At 31.0% G+C, this 23,878-nt stretch overlaps 2 protein-coding genes across 3 annotated transcripts; both read right to left on the reverse strand.

Annotated features, from left to right (window-relative positions):
* Positions 1 to 1,856: 1,856 nt before the first annotated feature.
* Positions 1,857 to 4,919, reverse strand: LOC120142376 (3-deoxy-manno-octulosonate cytidylyltransferase, mitochondrial). The gene is made up of 8 exons (XM_039157085.1): positions 4,615 to 4,919; positions 3,577 to 3,622; positions 3,092 to 3,178; positions 2,885 to 3,009; positions 2,613 to 2,752; positions 2,465 to 2,516; positions 2,268 to 2,378; positions 1,857 to 2,050 (listed from the first exon to the last, which is right to left on the reverse strand). Exons 1-8 carry the CDS (start codon positions 4,840 to 4,842, stop codon positions 1,958 to 1,960), a joined length of 882 nt encoding a protein of 293 aa, XP_039013016.1. The 5' UTR covers positions 4,843 to 4,919; the 3' UTR covers positions 1,857 to 1,957.
* Positions 4,920 to 6,854: 1,935 nt separating this feature from the next.
* LOC120139347 lies at positions 6,855 to 22,634 on the reverse strand. Of its 2 annotated transcripts, none has more exons than XM_039154605.1 (4): positions 22,628 to 22,634; positions 8,190 to 8,199; positions 7,162 to 7,239; positions 6,855 to 7,042 (listed from the first exon to the last, which is right to left on the reverse strand). In XM_039154605.1, the coding sequence occupies exons 3-4, from the start codon at positions 7,235 to 7,237 to the stop codon at positions 6,945 to 6,947; spliced, it is 174 nt and encodes a 57-aa protein (XP_039010536.1). In that variant the 5' UTR covers positions 7,238 to 7,239; positions 8,190 to 8,199; positions 22,628 to 22,634; the 3' UTR covers positions 6,855 to 6,944. The 2 variants fall into 2 exon arrangements, with proteins under 2 accessions (XP_039010536.1, XP_039010530.1); XM_039154599.1 differs by lacking the exons at positions 8,190 to 8,199; positions 22,628 to 22,634 and adding exons at positions 10,307 to 10,310; positions 22,155 to 22,160.
* Between the last annotated feature and the right edge of the window lie 1,244 nt (positions 22,635 to 23,878).

Genomic DNA, 23,878 nt, shown 5'->3' on the forward strand with positions numbered 1-23,878 from the left:
AAAATAATATTTTTATTTATAAAATATAAAATAATTTAAGTTTTAAATCATAAAATCTAATCTTTACTCACATCCTAATACTATAAAGCATAAACCCATCACCTAAAGTAAACCTAGATTCTCTCTCATTACTTTAAACAATTCACATTTTCTAGAATTAAATGGTATTTTATCCTTAAAATTATATTTTACTAAAGTTTTTATGTTTAAAAAGATAAATTGACATCTTCAGTTAAATTAATGGTCATATGACCATATCAATACCTCTCATCATATGAATTAGAACACATATTTCTTTATTAAAAAAATGTACTCATATACTGTAATTTTGTTTACTTTTAACTCTTCTAATGTATACTCAAACCATTTTAGTAAAAGTTCGTACCCTAATAAATGAGTATTAATTAGTTAAAGAAAAATAAAATAAAAATGTTATACCGAGTAAAATTAAAAAGATTATATGTAGCTACGTATAACAAATTATTATTTATCATTATTTTTATATTTAGAATGATAATTTGTTGCAATATGCCATACACAATAACATTATTAAGTATTTGAAGGTTGTCACATGTTGTTTAAAGAGTCATTTATTACTTTGATCCTAACTTCTGGATCTGAAATGATGCACATATCATCTTTCTTGACAACGTGCGTGTCTATAAAAAAAATCAAAAACTTTGTAACTTCCCCTTGACAAGGACAAATACAATTAGAATAATATTTTTTGTTATGATCTTCGACAACGGTCAATGTTTAAATTTATTTGTATTTTTCATAAGAAGGTACCATTGATTTAGAAAATTAATTTGTAGTATTAAAAAGCATTAACGCATTGCATAAAAGTCCAAAACAAAGGGTAGAATTGGTAGACTTCTTTAATTACTCTATCAATGTAGTATACATGACCGGTTTGAGATCTACAGTTGTCTTACGGTTGAGTTTTTACATAAGTAAGCTAACTTGGTAGCTCGTTATGAGAAGCATCTCACTCCCTATATTATCCTTTTTAATGACTTTGTGTTTTAAAATCCATGCTTTTATATACTAGTCGTATCGTGTTTGTATAGCAGCAAACAACATAAAAATAATTACTACGGCGTTTGCTTTGACTAGAGGTAAGATGACTGCGCAAATGATGTCAGAACCTAAGTTTAGATGATCATGATTGATCCCCTTACATTATTTATCATATATTTTTCTTTTCTTCTTTGATACATAGATCATGTAGTTGGATCCATCATTCTATTGCACATAGTGGTAAACGTATTTATTGTTATCTACTTGTTCGACTTTAGAATGAACATAATTACATATATTATAATTTTTTATTGCAACCATTACAAGCTTTTTGGTTGAGAACCCTATTCTAATATACGAGTCTCTATCGGTTAAAGAGGAGTTAATATCATTGTCGTCTAGATTAGGCATATTAAGAAATTTTGGTACGTACATAATTCCAATGTTTAATGTATAAATATGTGATTTGAGGTTCATATTGTGCTGATCCATACTACGTCCGTCTTCTTTTGTTTCGTTTCGTATCCTTGTTATGGGGGATTCCATCTTCGGGGTCCATATGAAATAAAAATTAATTCTGGTTTAATGTATAAATATGTTGATACCATGATATTATGATATTAAATATTAAATGATTTTGAATGCGTTCTGACTAATCTTGAACAGCTTATTACACTAAAAAAAAAAAAAAAAAACTTGTTTCACTTCATTGAATTCAATAACTAAATAAAAAGAACAGTTTAAAAAACCTCCATCAATTTAGTCTAGAAAATTACATTTTAAAAGGACAAATCTATAAAGTTTAACATTACTTAACATGCATCTCAAACTCTTTCTGCTTAATGGAGACATTGATGATTAAGTTAAATTGGAACAAACAATTCTTAACTCCCTCCTATCATAATAATAATCCTAATCCACAAGAGATTTAATCATACTAAGACAAGTTTCTCTCGCGCATTAGAGATTCAATCTTCTCCACATCTTCAGGTGTGTCGACTCCATGAGCATCATGCTCAACCTTTATCACCTGCACAAAATCAATCATTTTCATATAATTTTATAATCTTTGCTTGTGTATTGCGTCTCGTCTTTCTCTTTTATGCCTATTATTTACAAATTCTAAACGAAAATGACAGTCTATATGTGATAAAGAATACAATGATTATATGCACACAAAGAGAGTATTCAAGGTAATCTTACTTTACCAGAAGAAGGATTAAACAAGTACAAGATTTTTACCATACCTTCATCTTATAGCCATTCTCAAGGACTTTAAGCTGTTCCAGGTCCTCTTCTAGTTGCAATGGTGTAGGCTGAAGCTTTGGATATAATTTCAGAAACTTCGAATCATAGCTCTATTTGGACATTAATCAGTATTATTAACTGAAGAAACAAAGAATTCCATTAAAACAATTACAATATGCAACGAGCATCTTGATACCTGAATTCCAAGATGAAGCAAGTAAGGAAACCGTGGATTAACTTTCGCAGATCTATATCAAGTGAAAAATACATTAGAGCAAATGCAATGAAAACGAAAGATGTCAACGAAAATACAGACATGCGCTCATATAGATGTAAAATCTTACTTGTTAAAGGGTATTAGTCCTCTAGAGAAATAAATAGCATAACCACGGTTATCAACCACACATTTCACTCTATTTGGATCAAAAGCATCTTCAGGTTTCAAAGATGTTACGGCAGTGCTAAACACAGCATCTGGTGCCGCCTGCAACACAGATAGACCATTTTGACGCCACATGAAACAAACACTTGTACAAGGAAATAGATTAGTCACTGAAACAACATAAAAGGAGCTGCATAGTGCAGATACTACTTTATGGAATTCAGAATAACAAACCTGCAGTGCTTTAACAATTCCATCTATTATTTCAGGTTCAAGAAGAGGTTCGTCTCCCTGAATATTCACAACAATGTCGTACTTCTTCTCAAGCTTTTCAAGTGCTTCATAACATCTTTCAGCGCCTATACGTTACCAAAGAAAGGGTCCACAATGTCAGCAAATCAAAGAATGAAATTATAAATATGATGATAATCATCGCCCCACCATTTTGACAAGATTCTGACGTCATGATCACATCAGCACCAAATCCTCGACAGCATTCTGCAATCTTTTCATCATCCGTTGCCACAACTACATGAGAAAGAAATAATGCAATGAGTAGCAAAGCCACTTCAGACAAAGAAGTTACAGAAAATAAAAAATTCAGACAACTCACTAAACCATCCAACTCAAAAGGTCAGAAGCAACCATTATGACATCCCTATTTATTATGCACTCATATTTTGTTCATAACACCAATCATAAAGTATAAATCACATATGCAAAGGATTTTGCACTATTAAATCGATAAACAATATCTCAAAAAGAAAAAGTGTGACAAACAAAACAGCACCAAGGTGAATATTTAAGTCATCAATCATTGCACTAAACCTAAATTCATGCTTTTAGATTATATAATCGACTTGGATCTTTTCTCCAAATAGTTTGAATTACCAAAAAATCAAACGGAAATCAAGTGGTAAACTTACCTAGATGGTCCAACGTAGTTGCCAGTTTTGACCTTTCCCATGTCCTCTGTATAAGACCAACAGAATGTCAACAAGACAGAAACATGTACTAGCATCAAAATTTGCGAAACATGGCTCAAATGTTTAAAATTCAGCAATAAAAATTGAACTTGTGAGAACCAAAGTTTTTTTGTTCATCGCATTGGGCAAAAAAAATGATGCTGCTCGTGTTTTAACTTCACTGAAATTAAATGTGGGAATATATAATGTCATGCTTCTAGACATAAGCAAAAGAATGTTCAATCAATAGAACTAATTTTCAATCTATAAAATACTTCCTACAAATGTTCGGACTCTTCATTTTTCTTTCTGTCTCCAACACTCGAGTTCAACATGGATATGGAGAAATGACCTCCAAAAATCCTCCAAAGACATGAACAATTTCAGCAAAGTCTAACCATACACATGTCATACATTCTCGAATCCAATGCTCACACTCAAGTCCGAGTAACATAGCTTCCTACACATGTAACGAAACCCAGATCTTTGCCCACACCAATATCACAAGATCAACTGTAGTCAAACAAACTGGAATTTACTAGTTCAAATACGGTTCAACGTATTCCAAATTTTATATAGATCATCTTCCATCTCAGGCATACACCGTCTTACTGCGGTCCCAAGGAAATCTGAACCCTATCGATACCAAATTTATAATCTGCAATACTCAGTCTCTAATTTGCAGAATGTTGATCCCTGGTTTTAGGAAAGTAATTAAACTTGTAAATATTAATTGCAATGGTTCATTGCATAACTAAACATCTTGCACATAAAAGATTGGATCTTCTACTTTTTCTCCAATATTATGATCCAAATGATCAAAGCATTAGAAAATAAAATTAACTCCCTAATCTCCTGATTTACATTAAAAGAAAGCCCAATCAAAATTCATACGAAACCATAATCCATAAAAATGAAAAGAAAAAGGAGGAACGTGAAGAAAAAAAAATGAAATTTTAGATAAAATCAAGGAGTTTAAGTTTTAACAAAAAGGGGTACCTGGATCATGGGTTTCCCAAGGATATGAACCAAAGGCTTGCCTTCGAACCTAGAAGAGGCATACCTGGCGGGTATAATTCCGACGACCCGTGTCCGGAACTTCCTAGCCCGACCCAGATAGGCATGGGCACCTATGGCTACCGCAAGTGCTGCGCCAGCCAGAACACTGTGAACTATCCAAGCTTTACCTGTTGAAGAAGTCGAGGAAGATGGAGAGCAGATTGACATCGCGTTTATGAATATTTGGTTTTGTTTCCAAGATCGAAAAATAAGAGACAGAAATCTGGAGATAACTGTGTGTCCAATATTCAAATGCCTCTTAGCTACGGAAGAAAAAGGAAAAGTTAGGACTAAATTATTTTAATATTATTTTTAATAATAAAATTTTAAAGATTATAAATAAATTTAATAAAAATGTTACTGGTTCCTGTACTTTTTTTTTAAAAAAAATTATCGTGACTTTCAAAATATTTTTATATTTGATGTGATCTTAAAACTTGGAAAAAGTTTAAAGTGATATTTTGACCAATAATTTTTGTTATAATGTTAATATGAAACTTTGCAATACTAATATAACGGTTCATAGATTTATGACTAGTAGATGAATTAAATTATTTTTTAATTAAATTCAATAATTTATTTGCATGCTGAGTGTTAAATTAAAAACTAAAATATTTTCAAATTACATTTGGGAATAAAAATAATATTAAATAAATATTTATTTATTTTGTAAAATTAATATTTAATTATTTTAAAAATTAAATTTATATTATTTATTTATGATATAATATAAATTTAAAATTATTTTAGATTAGATAAATATTATGAAATGTATTAATAAAAATATTATGAAATGTATTTTTTGTTACTGTAAATAGTTTAGGTCAATAAATAATTCGAGTCGACCAACAGTTCAAGTCAATGAACAAGTCAGGTAGAATGAGGCTACATCAAATGTTGTACATATACATCACTAATATTATATATTAATATGTGTTATTATTTTTTATAATAATATTATTAGTTCTTATTATTTATACATTCTATTAATTCAATATTATATTCAATTAATTTAATCTTTTTATTTTTATCTGTATTTTATCTCATTTTTTTTTCAAATCAAACTCAATTTTTAGTGCCGCCCGACTACAACAAGAACTGAAAAGTTTTTCATGACTTAATGTTTTTGCACTATAATTGAAAATAATTATAAAATAATATTTGTTTATAATTTTTCTTAGATATTGATAACATATACACATACAAAATTTTTAAGGAAAACAACATTCCCTTTTACTAATAAAATCGTTTGATGAATTCTATTCCTTTTTACTGTTAAGATCGTTTGATGAGTTCTAAGACTAATTGTTATGAATATTTATAAAAGCAATGACTTATTTGACTTTTAAGCACAATTATAGTGATAAAAAATTAAACTTTTAATTAAAGACTATTCGGTTATCATTTTTATATTTTTCTTTTTTTACGATAATTTTATTCAATTAAAAAAAGGATAATCATTAATTAGATTTTTCTTTTGTAAAGAAAAAATAACCTCTGTCCCTAGACACGGATTAACATTCCCCTGGTTGCACCATCCCTGTAAAGCTGGTTAAGATTCTCCCGTCATATTTTGTGTTCTAGTCAGGAATCTCCTGCTAGTCTCAAAACTCTGGTTTCCTAATCTGACCAAAAAGAAAAAGGGTAAACTACACATTTAATGCATAAACTACTACTTTTATTCAGTTTTGGTAAATATTTTTTTTTTCAAAATCATAGCTACGGATTAGTTTAAGTCTCAATTTAATATCCGCCGTTAAAAACTTAACGATGATGTGGACTTATCACCATAAGGTAATACTACATCATTATTGAAAAAATAATATATATATATATAACATCAGCAGTTCTGTTAATTTTTTAACGACGTGATACCAAAATAGACCCTAAACTAAACAAGAGGTATGGTTGTGAAAAAAAATAATAAAGTTTTAAGTACTAAAACGGAACAAAAGTGATACTTTAAGTACTAAATTTGTAATTTACCTGAAGAAAGGTATAAGAATTCCATGTTCGTTCTTATTTCCATTAGAGCATTACAAAAGTTGCTATTCTTCAGGAGTTTCTCACAATTCTACGCAGTTCCCAAAAAAAAGAGAGAGAGAGAGAGAAACGGCACATCAACTGCTTATGATAAATCATCTATGTAGAACGTTGTTCATCTATCCAATAAGTTTATTACCAAATGAGAAAATATCCCTCCAATCAAAAATGTTGGGGAAGCTCTTTAACAAGTTGTTTAAGCGTAATTTATGCCAACATTCAAAGCTTTACTCACCACCACCTGCGGATTCCATGGCCTTCAAACTTTCGGCCATCATTCGGTCCCTGTTCTGCTGCTGTCTTTCTACAGCAACCATATACAGGCCTACACAAGAAACCATAGTGAAAGTACAGGCATGAGCCACGAAAGAAGATAAAAGTTATTGATCTCTGAGTAACTTATGTAATGCAGTATGCGCCGAGTTCAAGATCAATAATGCATACCAATTGCACTTCCGATTGCACAGGCCCATAGAATCCTCATAGACCACTTATCTCCGATAACTCCTCGGGTTCCCATAGCTGCAAAAACCAATTAAACTAATTAGCATAACATCAATCTAGATATCAAACGTTAGTGCTGACCTAGTCTAATGCATAGAGAAGACTCAGAAAGGCTACAGTGCAGGCTTGTTTATAACTTTATGGTTAAACACTTCCCTCGCTCTCTCCTTCTAGCACCAACGGTGCTTAGCAGTTAAAGTCACAACCTTCATAGTAGGGTTACCAAAAAGTTCATACCTTCAGTTTGAAAATAAACCATTTAACAAAATCTGAAATGCAGAGAACAGTTGACGGCCAATTCCAAGTTCTCAACCACACCTTTTCCTTTTTAACTAGAAGCTCCTATGTGGTGTTTCTTCAAAGGAAGAACCTTCACACACACACACACACACACCTTTTAACCTTGTCTAAACAAGATACCATTAGCTTTATTAATAATCCATTTGACCTGAAGCCTTTTCGATCGCATAATTTAATGGCGGAAGCAAACGAACTTGTTAGCATTGAAATCACGATAAATGAAGCTTTTATATGAAGTTCATGATACAGGATCAACTCAATCGTACGCTCAAAATGGGAGAAGCCATATGAATTTTGAATTTACAATAATTTTATACTACCCATGAGGCTATGATTTCCTTGGTTTAGATTTACGGTTCTTTGGCCTTTCATAAAATTCTACTTTTTTCGGGAACTGACTACATTTCAATTATACTCTTTTTCTTACCCTATTACTGGGGAACAAAAGTGCACAGATAAGAAATTTACATTTACAATGAGAGGTTCAACAAATTAAAAATCAAATATTTTGAAGTAGCAGTTTCAGATTAGAAAATGAAGGAAAACCCAAGTTCCAACAACAGTTAAACGTAAAAAAAAAAACAAAACAAAAACCAAATAAGCTATCAAACGAAACCCAGAAAGAAATCATCAATTACTGTAAATAGAAAGGGAAAAGAACAGATTACCTTTGAAGAAGCTTAGCCAAGAAATGAAACTGCTTTTATTTTTGTTAGTCTTAGAATCTTGCTTTAGTGTGTTTCTTAGGGCTTCACGTTACAGCGGTGGACGAAATTGGGTTTTAAGAAGTGTTGCTCACGCTCTTCGACGTTACGTGGATCTGTAACTCTGATCTGAAAACTGAAAAATAACAAGTGACGACATTTTGTAAAAATTTAAGGATAAAACATCATTAGTCTCTGGGTTCAGTATCTTTTATAACTTGGTCCCTAATATTTGTGTGTGTCTAGGTTAATTATTGAATTTGACAGATTTTTTCAACTTACTCCCTTTCGTCCAATCTTTCTGTTGAATCCTTTGATTCAAATTAGTTCACAATTATTTTCTAATTTAGTCTCTAAATTCGAATTTCATAGCGCATTCCTCGATGGAATCTAACTTTAGGGATTAAATTTGAAAAAGTTGTGAAATTCTTAGATTTATGTCGATAAAAAATTCAAGGAACAAGTTTAAACTTAGGGACTAATAAGGACAAGAAAAGAAGATCATGTTGAAAAGTTGTCAAGTTTGGGAATAAAATGTTTATTGATAGAGAAGTTAAATTATTTGGGATTGTCTGAGGAGGAAAGGCAGACGAATATAAGGCTAAAAACGACGCAACTGGAAATTTGAAAAAAAAATTAACAAAACTGGCTCAGGCGACTGAAAATGTTGACTTATGTAATATATTCGGTTAAAACTATTTTAAAAACAACTTACAATGTTTAACCGGAAAACTTATCTTACAAGTTAAAAGTGGAACACAAAATGTTATAATGTGGAGCCGAAAAAGTTATCAATGTAGTAACATAACATATTGCACCTAAAATGTTATAAATGGTGTTGGTAAAATAGACTGCTGCAAAACGAGACATTAGCATTGACTGGAAAAATACATATTGAAATATATAAACAAAGAACCAATTAACCGTGTCGTGGTATTAACCACTGCCTTAGAAACGAATTCGCCCCGATGTGTGTAATCGCTGCAGTAGGCGGACCGTCCCCCGAGGTTAACACGGTCGCTCCGAATTCCGTACACCCGAAATCGGAGTGGACTGCTGGTGGTATTGCACTTCTGATCGGAAAGCACGGAGAGAACAACTTTAGAAAACACTTGGAGAGTGAATTCTAATTGTAAAGAGTGTGAGTTGAGAAGCTGAATTTAGCTCTCTATTTATAGGCTAGAAGTAAGGGTAAATTCGTCCAACAAGAAAATCAAATTAAATTTGATTTTAATTCTGAATTTAAACCCTTTTTGTAACTCCTCTTGATGAATCTGGCTCAAAAAAGAGTCCATGTTCATTGCATAAAAATTAAACAGTTATAACTCCTGAAATTAAATCAGATAACTCCTGTAACTCCTAATATTAACAGTTTGTCTCTCCCATGAACAAAGCTTGAAATTAGTCCAGATACATCTTAAATTCTGATTTAATTTAGGAAAATAACAGTTTAATTTATTTAATTTCAGAAAACTAATAATTAGTTATTATCATCTAAAATATTTGAACTTTAACAGTCTCAGTAGGCTATAAATATCAGATGAATCTTTCACATTTTTCATTTAATCTTTCGGAGAAAAATTCCTTATGAATTTTCTCTAAAAAGATAGTATTTGTGAGGATGTGTTAAAGACATATATTACCATGCCTTGTTCTCTATCACTCAACAAGGGAATGGAGAATGTGAACCTTAAATACCATTCCCACTAGTATTTCCGACTCTACTTGGGATTGAGCATTACCAACATTCCCCCACTAATGCGAAAGAATTCTTCTAAAACTCGAAAACAATCTTTCCAGAAGAGCAATAGCGAGATTAGTTGCTTAAGCACTAGTGAACGTATCTAGAACTAGTACATAGTGATGATGAGCAATCCTTCTCTTAGATAAGTGAAACTAGTCTGGAACTTTCTAAGATGGGGGTAAACTCATAACACACAACTGGCCCCTTCATCCACCTGAGTCCTCGATGTGTAAGATATATATATATATACAAAAGTATATATTTGGCCATCTTACCTCAGGATTTTAGTAAGTGTGCTAGAAAAATAGCCTAACGTTTTTCATAGAAGGCGGCTAACCTTTCTCACTTATATAGGTTATTTCATCAAGTTTATCTCGATATAAACCACACTTAATAGGGATATGAAATAATTAAGAGCTTTTATAAAAGCTCAACCTCACAAAGGGTATGTTGACTTTCTTCAAGTTCATTATTAATGAACCACCCAAACTCTGGGCTAAGAAATCATTAAGAATAAATATTCAACCTCATAATTTGGTGAATTCAATATGTCCTTCTCACTAGGAACTCTCATTCAATATGTCATTCTCACTAGGAACTCCCAAACTCTTGGGTTTGAATTCATTAAGAGTTTAATAAAACTCATCCTCTCAAGTGGTAAGTTCATCTAGTCCTTCGCGATTAGAACTACCCACTCAACTCTGGGTTATGAACTTATTAAGAATAGATATTCAACCAAAATCGGTAAATTCATCAAGTCTTTCTCACTAAGACCACCCAAAGCATGGTCTATGAATTTATTAAGAGTAATTAAGCTCATCCTGGGCATGCACATTATTCATCATAGGGATAGGCAGTAGGAATGTGCACTATGAGTCTTTCCATGGTTTCGTTTGACCACATGGAACTTAGATAACTAAGTTGTGTATCCACCATGAATTCCTCAACCAATGGGCTTTAGACCCATCCCCCTCGACGAATCTAGGACCAAGGATCTGCTAGGTTCCTTTCCGACTTCACATACTCTAAAGAGAACACTCTATTCTTTATTAAGTGTCTAACTGATTCATGTCTTATGCGAATGTGTCTTTTCTTACCATTGTAAGCTTGGTTCTTAGCCACACATATCGCAGTTTGTGAATCACACAATAATGAAATCGGAGGAGTCGGTCTTCCCCACAATGGAATATTTGCTAACAAGCTTCTAAGCCACTCAGCTTCTTGCCCAGCTAGGTCAAGAGCTATAAACTCTGACTCCATGGTAGAACGAGCAATACATGTCTGCTTTGATGATTTTCACAAGATTGCTGCTCCATCTAAAGTAAAAACATACCCACTCGTAGAGCTTACCTCATCATTATCAGAAACCCAGTTGGTATCACAATATCCTTTTAGTACCGCAGGATAGCCAACAAACTCAAGTTTCCAATCCAAAGTACACTTAATATACTTCAGTAAGCGTCTAAGAGCAATCAAGTGTTCACCAATATCTACTTAGTCTACTCACAGTATAAGCAATATCAGGCCGAGTATAGTTCTTTAAGAACATTAAAATTCTGATTAATTTAGCATATTCTGTTTGGGAAACGCTACTTCCTTTATTCTTAAAGTGATATATGCTAGTGTCACAAGAGTTCGAACAGGGACGACATCAAAACTGTCAAATTTCTTTAACACTTTCTCAAGATAGTGTGCTTGAGATAAAGAAAATCCCTTTCCAGTAATTTTGACTCCTAAGATTACATCAACTTCTCCCAGATCCATCATCTCAAATTTAGTGGACAAGAAACCGTTTGCTTTGTTAATGGACTCAATGTTAGAACTGAAAATCAACATGTCATCAACATACAAAACTTATGATGACGCAATCAGTATCAAACATCCTCGAATACACGCAAGCATCCAAACCATTCACAACAAAACAAAACTAAGTATAGTTTTATGAAATTTATTGTACCATTGTTCTCATATAGATCTCCTCATCTAGATCTCCTTTCAAAAATGCAGTCTTAACATCTATTTGATGTACTCGCAACTTATGAATAGAGACTAGTGCAAATAATGCACGGATCATTGAGATGTTCATAACGGGAGAGTAAGGATCAAAGTAGTCTAAAACAAACTTTTGAGTGAACCCTTTGACAACTAGCCTTGCCTTATACCACTGGATCAAACCATCTAGTCTTATTTTCTTCCAGAAGATTCATATGTTACAGATTGGTTTAAATCCTCTAGGCAAGTAAATTAATTCTCAAGTATAATTAGACATTATCGATTCTAGTTCATCATTAATAGCGCTTTTCTAGAACTAGTATCGATAGATCTTATAGCCTTTTAGGATCCTCTTATAATATTTAAGCTATATGATCAAAAAGAGAGTCTAAATCATTTATCTCAGAAATAATGGAAGTGATAAAATTTGGTCCAAATAGCTTTTTACTTCTTCTAGTCTTGAAATCAATTTCTTGAGAAGACCTAGCAGGAATACTAGAAGAAGTTGATAGAATATTTTCTATTTAAGTTTATGCATTTAATCTACATTTTAAGACCCCCCCACATTTCTAACATTTTAGGATATCCATAAGTGTCTTGTAAAACGTGTAAACAAATACTCACTCATACTAGAGTAAAGTTTGTTATGAGTTTTAGCCATAAAACTATATTTTAACAAACTCAAGTTTTGTTTACACATAATTCTCAAAGTTTTGAGAAGTTACAAATCATTAAGATTAAAATGCATAAACCATTATGAAATATATAATCTCTTTTCTTTCCACTACTTAGGAAAATCACTTAAAGAAATTTAATAGCTACAACACACTTTTAGTAGCAATAGTGTCTAGCATATTCTCATTCATGATATTCAACATATTAGCCTTAAAGAGATCATCATATATTTTATTTACTATGACTAAATTTGGTATTCCACTCAACCAAATTAATCTCTACTCTTTTAACTTCTGCACTAAGTTTTAAGAGTTTTTATCTTGTCATAGTATTTTATAAATTGGAATAGTGAGCATAGTAATGAACAATGCACCAGGTAGGTTTCTATGAAAGAGAGGTGGTGCACTAGGCACGCTTAAGTACCAAGTCTTCATAGAACCAATCCTAGACATTCACTTTCATACTCATCACACTATTTTCCAATAAATTATTTATAGATTTTCTCTTTCTTAAGGCTTTCTTAAAGAATTATGCTTGATACTTTTACTCACAATAGTATCTTATTAAGCATATATATTTTTGGCCTCACACTACCACCTTAGCCTTAGTAGTACTACCTTAGCCTTTACTAGTGGTTTTATCTCATTTCATAGTATCCACTGAGTTTTAAAGACTATCTTAAAAGCTCATGCAATCTAATTCATGTATTTAAAAGGCATGAATTAACAGGCAACAAGTATAAATAATCTGACCTGGCAGGTAGAATCACAATTCCAAATAGACTTGTTCACCATACATACAACTTCATTCTTTGCATCATCATTTTTAATCAACATGATCCCAAAATTCATCGTGACAATCACTTCATCTGAACCAACATCTATTTTGTATCTTCTGAAGTCAAATGAAGAATATATATGGTTAGTCACGAAATTAATTTACTAACAATAATTAAAATAATTTATTGATAGTGACAAGATCCTTATCTTTAGGATTTGGGTTCCTTTTCTTCAAGATATTATGGAATCAAACCCGAATTTAATAACTATTCGGTTTGAAGAATCTTCTCGTTCAACATCATCATCTTCGTGATTCTCCAAAATTACAACTATCATGTTGTCTTTAATAAATTTCTCAAATGAAATTATTAGTATGATAAAATAATTTTTAATTATTTCACCTTGATTTTCAAGTGTCATACTAATTTCCTCAATACATAAATAAATAATTACATATCTTCTCATGAATCATTCATCACTATTCACTTAACTAACACATGATAGAACATGTAAATATTATTCAAAGATTATCATATTGATGATGTATTAATATAATATTAATCTCTCAAACCACATGATTAATATATTATTATGCATTTATAAATGCAAACAATGCAAACGTCAAAAACATTTATTTACATAAGTTACCATTATAAATTTTATAACTTATGTACATCCATTCTTCACAATAGCATTTAAAGTGCTATAATTTCTAATAAATATCTATTCACAACTCACATGAATATTTTTAATTTTTTATTCAAATATTAATCCATTTAAAATTCAAATGAATCATCAATTAAAAAAATACTACTAATGCATACTCAACCGATGTACATTAAACATAAACGTTCCAGATTAATCATGATAACATATTATCATGCACAAAAGCTTATAACACAACATTAAAACTACAAATTAATAATAAAACTGTTATCCTTTAAACTTCATAAAGCATTTATTATAGGACGTTGATTGTAGTTAAAATATTTATAATTGCTTTCAAATGTACCTAACATATATACATCTTAAAATCATTAAGCATACTGTTACACCAAATAATAGCTAATATTTAAAACATTGAAAGCACATAAATATTAATAATTCAAGCATTAAAACATAGAAACCACTAAAATTCATGGCATCGTCACTTGCATCAGGCTGCATCGAACCACGATAATAATAATCTATATCAAAATATTACGTACCACTTTGATGCAAGGTTAAACCAACATTTGAGTTCACACATACAAACTCGAATCCAACATGTAGTTTTATCGTTCCTTTTACAAATATCATGCAGCAGTTCGAATTCGTTTCTAAATTGTTGGTAAAATAGACTGTTGCAAAATGAGGCATTAACATTGACTGGAAAAATATATATTGAAATATATAAACAAAGAACCAATTAACCGTGTCGTGGTATTAACCACTGCCTTAGAAACGAATTCGCCCCGATGTGTGTAATCGCTGCAGTAGGCGGACCGTCCCCCGAGGTTAACACGGTCGCTCCGAATTCCGTACACCCGAAATAGGAGTGGACTGTTGGTGGTATTGCACTTCTGATCGGAAAGCACGGAGAGAACAACTTTAGAAAACACTTGGAGAGTGAATTATAATTGTAAAGAGTGTGAGTTGAGAAGCTGAATTTAGCTCTCTATTTATAGGCTAGAAGTAAGGGTAAATCCGTCCAATAAGAAAATCAAATTAAATTTGATTTTAATTCTGAATTTAAACCCTTTTTGTAACTCCTCTTGATGAATCTGGCTCAAAAAAGAGTCCATGTTTATTGCATAAAAATTAAACAGTTATAACTCCTGAAATTAAATCAGATAACTCCTGTAACTCTTGATATTAACAGTTTGTCTCTCCCATGAACAAAGCTTGAAATCAGTCCAGATACATCTTAAATTCTGATTTAATTTAGGAAAATAACAGTTTAATTTATTTAATTTCAGACAACTAATAATTAGTTATTATCATCTGAAATATTCGAACTTTAACAGTCTTAGTAGCCTATAAATATCAGATGAATCTTTCACATTTTTCATTTAATCTTTCGGAGAAAAAATCCTTATGAATTTTCTCTAAAAAGATAGTATTCGTGAGGATGTGTCAGAGACACATATTACCATGCCTTGTTCTCTATCACTCAACATGGGAATGGAGAATGTGAACCTTAAATACCATTCCCACTAGTATTTCCAACTATATGTGGGATTGAGCATTACCAACAAATGGTAAGAAAATAAGTTATAAATTGTAAATGTTATGAATATTTTAAAATTTTAGGTTGCGCCTAAAATGTTAAAAGAGATTAAGCTGATGGGGCCTTAGACATTCCAATGAAAACAAAATAAGTTAAAAATTGAAAATGTTATGAATATTTATAAGAAATATGGTTGTGCCAAAAAATGTTAAGGTTCACTAAGAAAGTAAGTTGCGATATGGAACGTTAATTTTCTTTGTAATCAAATAGGTTGCGCCTAAAATGTTACCAAACTTTAAGCTGATGAGACTTTAGACATTCTTATGATAACAAAATAAGTTAAAAGTTGAAAATGTTAAAAATATCTACAAAAAAATTAAGTTGCGCCCAATAATGTTATGGTTCACTAAGAAAATAGGTTACGATATGGAATCTTAATATTTTTATTATAAAAAATTTGAAAGTATCGATAATTTTGAAAAATATATAAAAACTTTTGAATTAAAAAAACATGGAAAATGAGAAGACTGCAAGGTATCAATACTTTTCCACAAACATCAATACTTTCGAATTTAAAAAAAATGGAAAATGAGAAGGGTTTAAAGTATCGATACTTTTCCACAAGTATCGATACTTTCAAATTAAAAAAACTGATAATGAGAAGCAAAGTATCGATACAAGTATCAACCTAAATGAAAAAGTATCGAACATCATGTTATTCGAAAGAACAATCCGATATGAAATTCGAACCTGAGAAAAATAAAGGAAAGAAACCAAATTTCTTTAAAAATAAAGGGAAACAAATGGAAGATAAAATACTCTTTGATTTTGATCTTGAGATCGGAAACAATTGAGGCCTATCACTGTACAATTTTCGTAAGATAGATTTTTGGCCACTCCTTAGGTGTTTGAGTTCGTTGGTCGTCTGTCTCCTAGGATGCAACTACTTATGATCAATAGCGGTAACATATCTACAGAGATCATGAACAATCCTTGCCTTTGACATCAGAAAACTAGTGAAAGAAAAAAAAATCCAAGATAAGAGAAGTTATTGAAACCTGAGATGAAAACTTATTTTGAATTTAACTTGTGAAACTTGGAAAAAAAACTTTTCAAACTTGTAATTAACCTAACAGGTTAACTCACTATTTATAGGGGATTTCCAAGAGAATTTTACTCCAACTAGATATCTTTTAATATCCAAAAATAAACTGATAATTATATCTTTTGGATGAAATATTAAGAAAATATACACTCCCTTTTTATTCAAACTTAAAAAAATTCATTTTAATTTGAAATATTAAAAAGTATATAATTATCTTTTAATATTCAAAGTTAAATATATAATAAATACCTTTTTAATTTGATATATTCAAAAGAATACTTATTCTACTAATATTCAAATTGATTAATATATTTTAATTTGCAATATTTAAAAGGACTCTGAATTTAATATAAATATTAAATCCATCAATGTAATTCACTTTTTTTTTTCCAATAATCCCCTGTATGAATGCAATTGATAATTTAATCAAAACCATTTTGACAGGAGGTGGTGATAGCCTCTACGGTCAATAGTTGCATAGGATAAGTAGGTGTCTTCTTTTGAACATTCTCTTGCGACAATATATTTACTTTACTGGCTAAACAGTAGATGCGATGTCCTTGAACTGTTCTGTCATTTGTGTAAATGATGATATACTTCACACAACCACCCCTCTGACAAGAATTTAATTCTCATGGGTATGTCCTTAAAGCCATGAACATTGCCTAGTTCTGCAAGAGTTTGAAAGAACTATTCCCAATAGTTTCCTTGAAGTGAACCTACTTCACTCTCACATAGGTGACTTATGTTGCTTGACTCACCGCAACACACAATGGTCATTAAAAATTTCCTTAGCCTATACCACTTTGGTCATTGTTTACATCATAGGAACAAACTTGGGATAAGAACCCCCACAGTGATCGTACACGGTTTATGCAATTAGGTTGTTCTTTTGAACCTAGATCTTGTGATCTCCATTCAACTAGGTAGGGTTTTCCTTCACATAAAGCCTTTAAATTTCATGGGCATTAGTCACATTCCTTTAGATGTTTTCTCATCATGAACTTGATTTAACCATTTGGTTAGCGAATCTGCGATGTTATCCTTTGATCTTACAAAATCAACAGAGATAACTCAATTTGAGATCAATTGTCTATGATATTATGTCACCGACGCATATGTCTCGACTTACCATTATACTTGAAATTTTGCGCTAGTAACAGTACATGCATACTGTGGGCACATGTTTCAGCCATTTAAGAATATCCTCCAAGAAATTCCAAAGCCATTCAACTTACTCTATAGACTTATCTAGAACTATAAACTCAAATTCCATTATGAATATGATAATAACCATTTTCTTAAAGATTTCCTGGACACAACTTTTCCTTCCATTGTGAAACATATTCACTTTGTCATTGATATCTAGAATATCAAATTTTAACTAGCATCGGTCTATTCTTCCAAGATAGTAAGATAGTCAAAGAAAATACAATCCATCATTTAGGATTTATTTTCATTTATTTTGGTAATGTAGTCATTACCTTCTCAAGACACCCCCATATTTTTAAGTGTTTGTATGACACAAGTTTTCAACCTTTCCATAACTCATATGGTGTCTTATCATTTTCCTTTCACAGGGATCTTATTTAAAAGGTAATTAGTCGATAGAATAACTTCTCTCCCCACTCACATGTTTTGTGATAACTCATAATTTCTTAGCATTATGTTTATTATTTATTTTAAGGTTTAATTCTTTCGCTTTGCTAACTCCATTATTTTTGGAGAGTTTAGTGATGTCACTTTATGAATAATATCATGTTGTTCACAATGGTTTAACATATTCACCATCACTATCACTTCTTTCCATCTTAGTTTATAGAAAATAGTTTTCTCTATAACTTCAATTTTACTCTTTTAGCAAATACACAGAGCAATATTTTTGCTATAATCAATAGAGGCAATAAAATATTTATTTTTCCTTTGTCTATGCCATTATTACAAATTTTAGAAACTTGGTCTCTAACAATTCATTAGTATCGGCATCTTTTGTTTCGTATTTATGGCCCAATATTATCCATAATTCTCTAGCCATTTTAATCATTGTACACTTCATAACGAACATAAAATAAGACTTGGAGAATGTGATTACATCTTAGAAAACCATAGTTTTCCTATGCTTTGATTCGATACTTTCAAGAAATAAAGTGAACGATTTAATTCTTTTACAAAACAGAATCATACAAGATTCTATTAAAATAAATTTAACAATTTATTTCCTTCTACAAAATGAAATCGTTTAAGGTTTCTAAAAAAATAAATTTGATGTTTTCTTTCTATTTACAAACCAAAATCATATAAGATTCATAGGAAAATAAATTCAATGATTTATTTTCTTTTCAAAGTTAGAATCAACGTAAGATTCTATGGTGAAATAAATTCATCAATTTATTTCCCCTTTTTCAGTGTTATATCTTCTGTTAAACGATGGAATTAGTAGCACTAAAACCCGAAACATATATATCAAGGCAACCTGATTTTGCTTAACAACTAGAAATAAAAAGAACTAATCCTTTAACCTTGACAACCCAGTATTCAAGAGCCTTTGATTAAACTCTGAATCTATTTGTATCTATAAAATTTCTCAAAAAAAAAGTAATCGTACAATGTTTTCAAACACATGCCATAATTATCATAATATTTTATAATAATTATAAATATAAAAAGATATTCTTCTTTCATGTAATTTTTAATATTCTATATCAAAAGGCTATGATTAATGCTTACGCATTCTTTTAATGTGGTAACAATGTTTACCTCATCTTCTCTAATAGTAGGAGGATCATCTTACATTTATTCAAATTCACTATGACCAAATAAAATAACATCTTATGTTATCACATCTTGAAATTCTATCTTTAGAATCTTACAAGCTTTTCGTTGTGGCTCATGACCACCAACAATCATGATTCCGTTTAACACACGAAATTAGAATTAATAATAATTCCAACAATAAACCAAAAATAAATTATGGTTTATTCTAAGTAACAAAGTCGTTACTTTCAAACGATTTCTATTATTAATAGTAATCAAATAATTTTGTTAGACGATAGAATTAAAACCCCATTAAAATTATTTAAATAATTTTAATATATATCCATTAAATTTTATAAAATGTAATTATTTAAATTATTTAAAATAATATTTTATAATTTAATTATAAATCAAAAATTTTAAAGTTTAACCATAATTATTTTAAATAATTTAAATAATTAAATTTTATAAAATATATATTTAAAAATTATTTGATTAAAGGTTTTTAAAATATATTTTTATATTTTTATCAATAATACATGTTAAATAATAATGAACCAAAGTTTTAAAAAAATAGATAAAAAAAGTCAACGAGTACCATGTCAGATAAATCTATACAAATACAATGAAGTTGGCGTTGTGTTTCACTCTCTTGCTGTAACACCCATTTCTCATATATGTTTCCCGTACACAAGTTACATGTGTCACATGACTTTTTTAAACATTTTGTTATTTGTAAACCTATAAAATTTTGTTTCTAAAAATAAACATTTTTATATAATAATAATAACACATTCATTAACTTTCAGTAATTAAAATAATCTTAAAGTTATAACATATTACAAAAATTATAATTCAAATGCAATTCCAGAGCATTTTCATAAGTCCAAATACATGCCATCTAATTATCAAAAGTAGACATAATTGTCCAGTTACTAACGAGGCAACCATTGATTGATGATATCTGATGCACTCCATAATCCACTAGTCTTTGCTATTACCTACGCGTGAAACCAACACACGCTAAGTATTTACTTAGTGAGGCATAGTAATACAAAATGAATTGTACATAAATATAAACATATCATACAATATCAAAAAACTAATGACAATTGTATAAATCATATTAATACATAAACTGGCTTGGCAAACCAAGCTTCATTCACATAACCAGATAAACTCTATTTAGTATGCTCAGCATACCTATCAATCAATATTTTTCCAATTTATCCTTTATTTGCCCAATATATGTCAAATGAGAATGCATGGTACATGCATTGTACCAAAGTGTCGAAATGGAAATTAATAAACTCATTATGAATTCCATGGATGCACACATAGTGCCGAAAGTACATATAGTACTGGTATGAAAATGCACATTAAATAAAATCGATTGATAACTTTTATACATAATTATATATCGAAATAGTAATTCACAAACTCATTATGAATACCATGATTGCACATCTAGTGCCGAAAGTACACATAGTACTGATACAAAAATGCACTGTTATGCATTAAACAAAATCGATTGATAACTTTTATATACAATTTATGTCGAAATGCACCTTTGACTCTCAATGCACATACAATGGACTATTCAATCAACTTAGTAGATTAAACAATATAAACATTCATCTATTCCTTTAAGACCAGTTCATACTCTACAATTATTCTTGTATCAATTCCATAAACATTATGAAAACATATCGAGATACTGTAAAACATACTTTAATCAAATATTCGAGGTTGACTCATCGCAAGTCATCCTCGTCTCATATAAGTATAATAAATGCACTCACCTGGTATGCCTCACTATATTTCTTTAAGGACGTCCGACTATTCAACAACTTTACCCTTACCTTTTTGCTTGCTTGACTCAAGGGGTTGATTACGATCTACACAAGCATCCATAATTACACATAAATACAATTGTTAGTATACTATCTAACAATTATACAAAATAATAATACTTAAAAGTACTATCATTTTCGAATTATATTAAAGTTCCTCCTTAACTTAAAATTCCAAGTTAAATAGTATATGTACCCTTCCTATGGTATCGATACTTCTATACTATGGTACCGATACTCTCTTCAGTATCGATACCATTTTTTCATTCTGGAATCCATTTCTCAACAATAGTATCGATACCTTCCACTTGGTATTGATACCCCACTTCAGTACCGATGCTACTTGCATAAGTATCGATATTGTTCATTGTGTTCATCAAATTTAACTATATAGTATTGGTACTGTTCTTCCAGTACCGATACCCTTACCCAGATTTTGCATATTTCACTTCGATTTTTACCATATTTTCGCCTAAATCTCTTACTTTTATCACAAACCATAACATTAAAATCATCATTACTCAAACCAACTATCTTGCATCCATAAATCTCCCTATAACATCCAATAACTCCAAAGAACCCTTAAAACTAAAAATTACACCCAAATTTCAAACATGTTTTTAATCACTTCTAAGGCCCCAAATCTCTTATTTACCTCTCTGGGAAGTCAAATATACCTTCAAACTTCAATATCTGACCATATTTCATCAATTCACTTAAAAACCCATTTTATTAAATCTCAAATAAATCCTTCATCTCTTAGTTTTAATCATCTTTGAACTTTCCTTAAGCTTCTACATCACATAAGATTTTAAAACCAAGCCAAAAATGAAAGGAAAAACTAACTAGATGAAACCTTACCTTTGTTATGGAAGAGAACAGGGACGACGAGAAGAATGAGAAGAGAACCAAGTTTTCCAGCTTTTTATCATTTCTCCTTTCCAACCTTATTAAATATCCCCATTAAAATAAATATTAAATTCATTCATTCTAAAAGACCAAATTGCCCCTTCATTCTTCAATTCTTAATAATTAGTCTTAAATACAATTTCCTAAATCATTCCATATACTTATCAATTTACTCAATTTAACCCACCAAATTTTAAATCCTTTTACTATGGTCACCGACCCGATATTTGGGGTATTAAAATTCTCCCCTTAAGAAAATTCGTACTCGAATTTTAAGACGTACCTGATGTGAAGAGGTGTGGAAACTAGTTCCTCATGTCCTTCTCTCTTTCCCAAGTAGCTTCCTTAACTTTTTGATTTTGCCAAAGTACTTTAACTAGAGGAATCTTCTTGTTATGCAGTTCTTTGTTTTCTCGTGCCAAGATCCACACGGGTTCTTCCTCGTAAGTCAAATCTGGTCGGATCTCTATTTCCTCTGGTGTGACAATATGCGATGGATCTGATCGGTACTTCTTGAACATCGATACGTGAAAAACATTGTGGATCTTGTCTATATCAGGAGGCAAAGCTAATTGATAAGCTAATGGTCCGATCCTTTTTAAAATCTCATAAGGTCCAATAAATCTCGGACTCAGCTTTCATTTGCACCCAAACCGCAATACTTTCTTCCAAGACGATACTTTTATAAATATCTTATCCCCTACGTGATACTCAATCTCTTTTCTCTTTAGATCAGCATAAGACTTTTGTCGATCGGAGGCTATCTTAAGATTATCCTTGATAACTTTCACTTTATTTTCCATTTCTTTCATTAATTTCGGGTCATCCATGTCTCGATCTTTTAACTCAAACCAATTTAAAGGTGTTCTGCACTTCTTCCCATACAAGGCTTCATACGGGGCCATCTTAATACTCGATTGATAACTGTTATTATAAGAAAATTTCGCTAAAGGAAAATATCTTTCCCATGATCCCTTGAATTCAATTACGCATGCCCTTAGAATATCCTCTAATACCTGAATAGTTCTCTCTGACTGTCCATCTGTCTGTGGATAAAAAGCTATGCTGAAATTCAATCGAGTACCTAATGCCTTGTACAAGGAATTCCATAATCTGGAAGTAAACCTGGGATCTCTGTCAGATACTATTGAAACTGGTATTCCATGCAGCCGAACTATCTCTTTTACATACAACTCTGCATATTTATCCATCGATTAATCTACCCGAACTGTAATAAAATAAGGTGTCTTGGTTAATCTGTCCATAATTACCCATATTGAGTTCTTTTTACTAGGTGTCAAAGGTAGCCCTGAAACAAAATCCATTGTAACTCGTTCTCATTTCCACTTGGGAATGTATATCGGTTGTAGTAATCCAGAAGGCACTTGATGTTTAGCTTTCACTTGCTGACATGTTAGACATCTTACAACAAACTCTGATATAACTCTTTTCATGCCAACCACCAATAACAACTATTTATATCCTGATACATCTTATTCTCACCTAGGTGCATCATCAAAGGACTAAAATGTACCTCGGAAAGAATATCTTTCTTTAGTTCTTCATTATCTGGAATGCAAAGTCTTCCACGATAATATAAGCATCCATCAGTCCTAATTTTGAAGTCGTTGGC

Source organism: Hibiscus syriacus, unplaced genomic scaffold (genome assembly GCF_006381635.1).
Source record: "Hibiscus syriacus cultivar Baekdansim isolate YM2019G1 unplaced genomic scaffold, ASM638163v2 tig00002237_pilon, whole genome shotgun sequence".
Lineage (NCBI taxonomy): Eukaryota > Viridiplantae > Streptophyta > Magnoliopsida > Malvales > Malvaceae > Hibiscus > Hibiscus syriacus.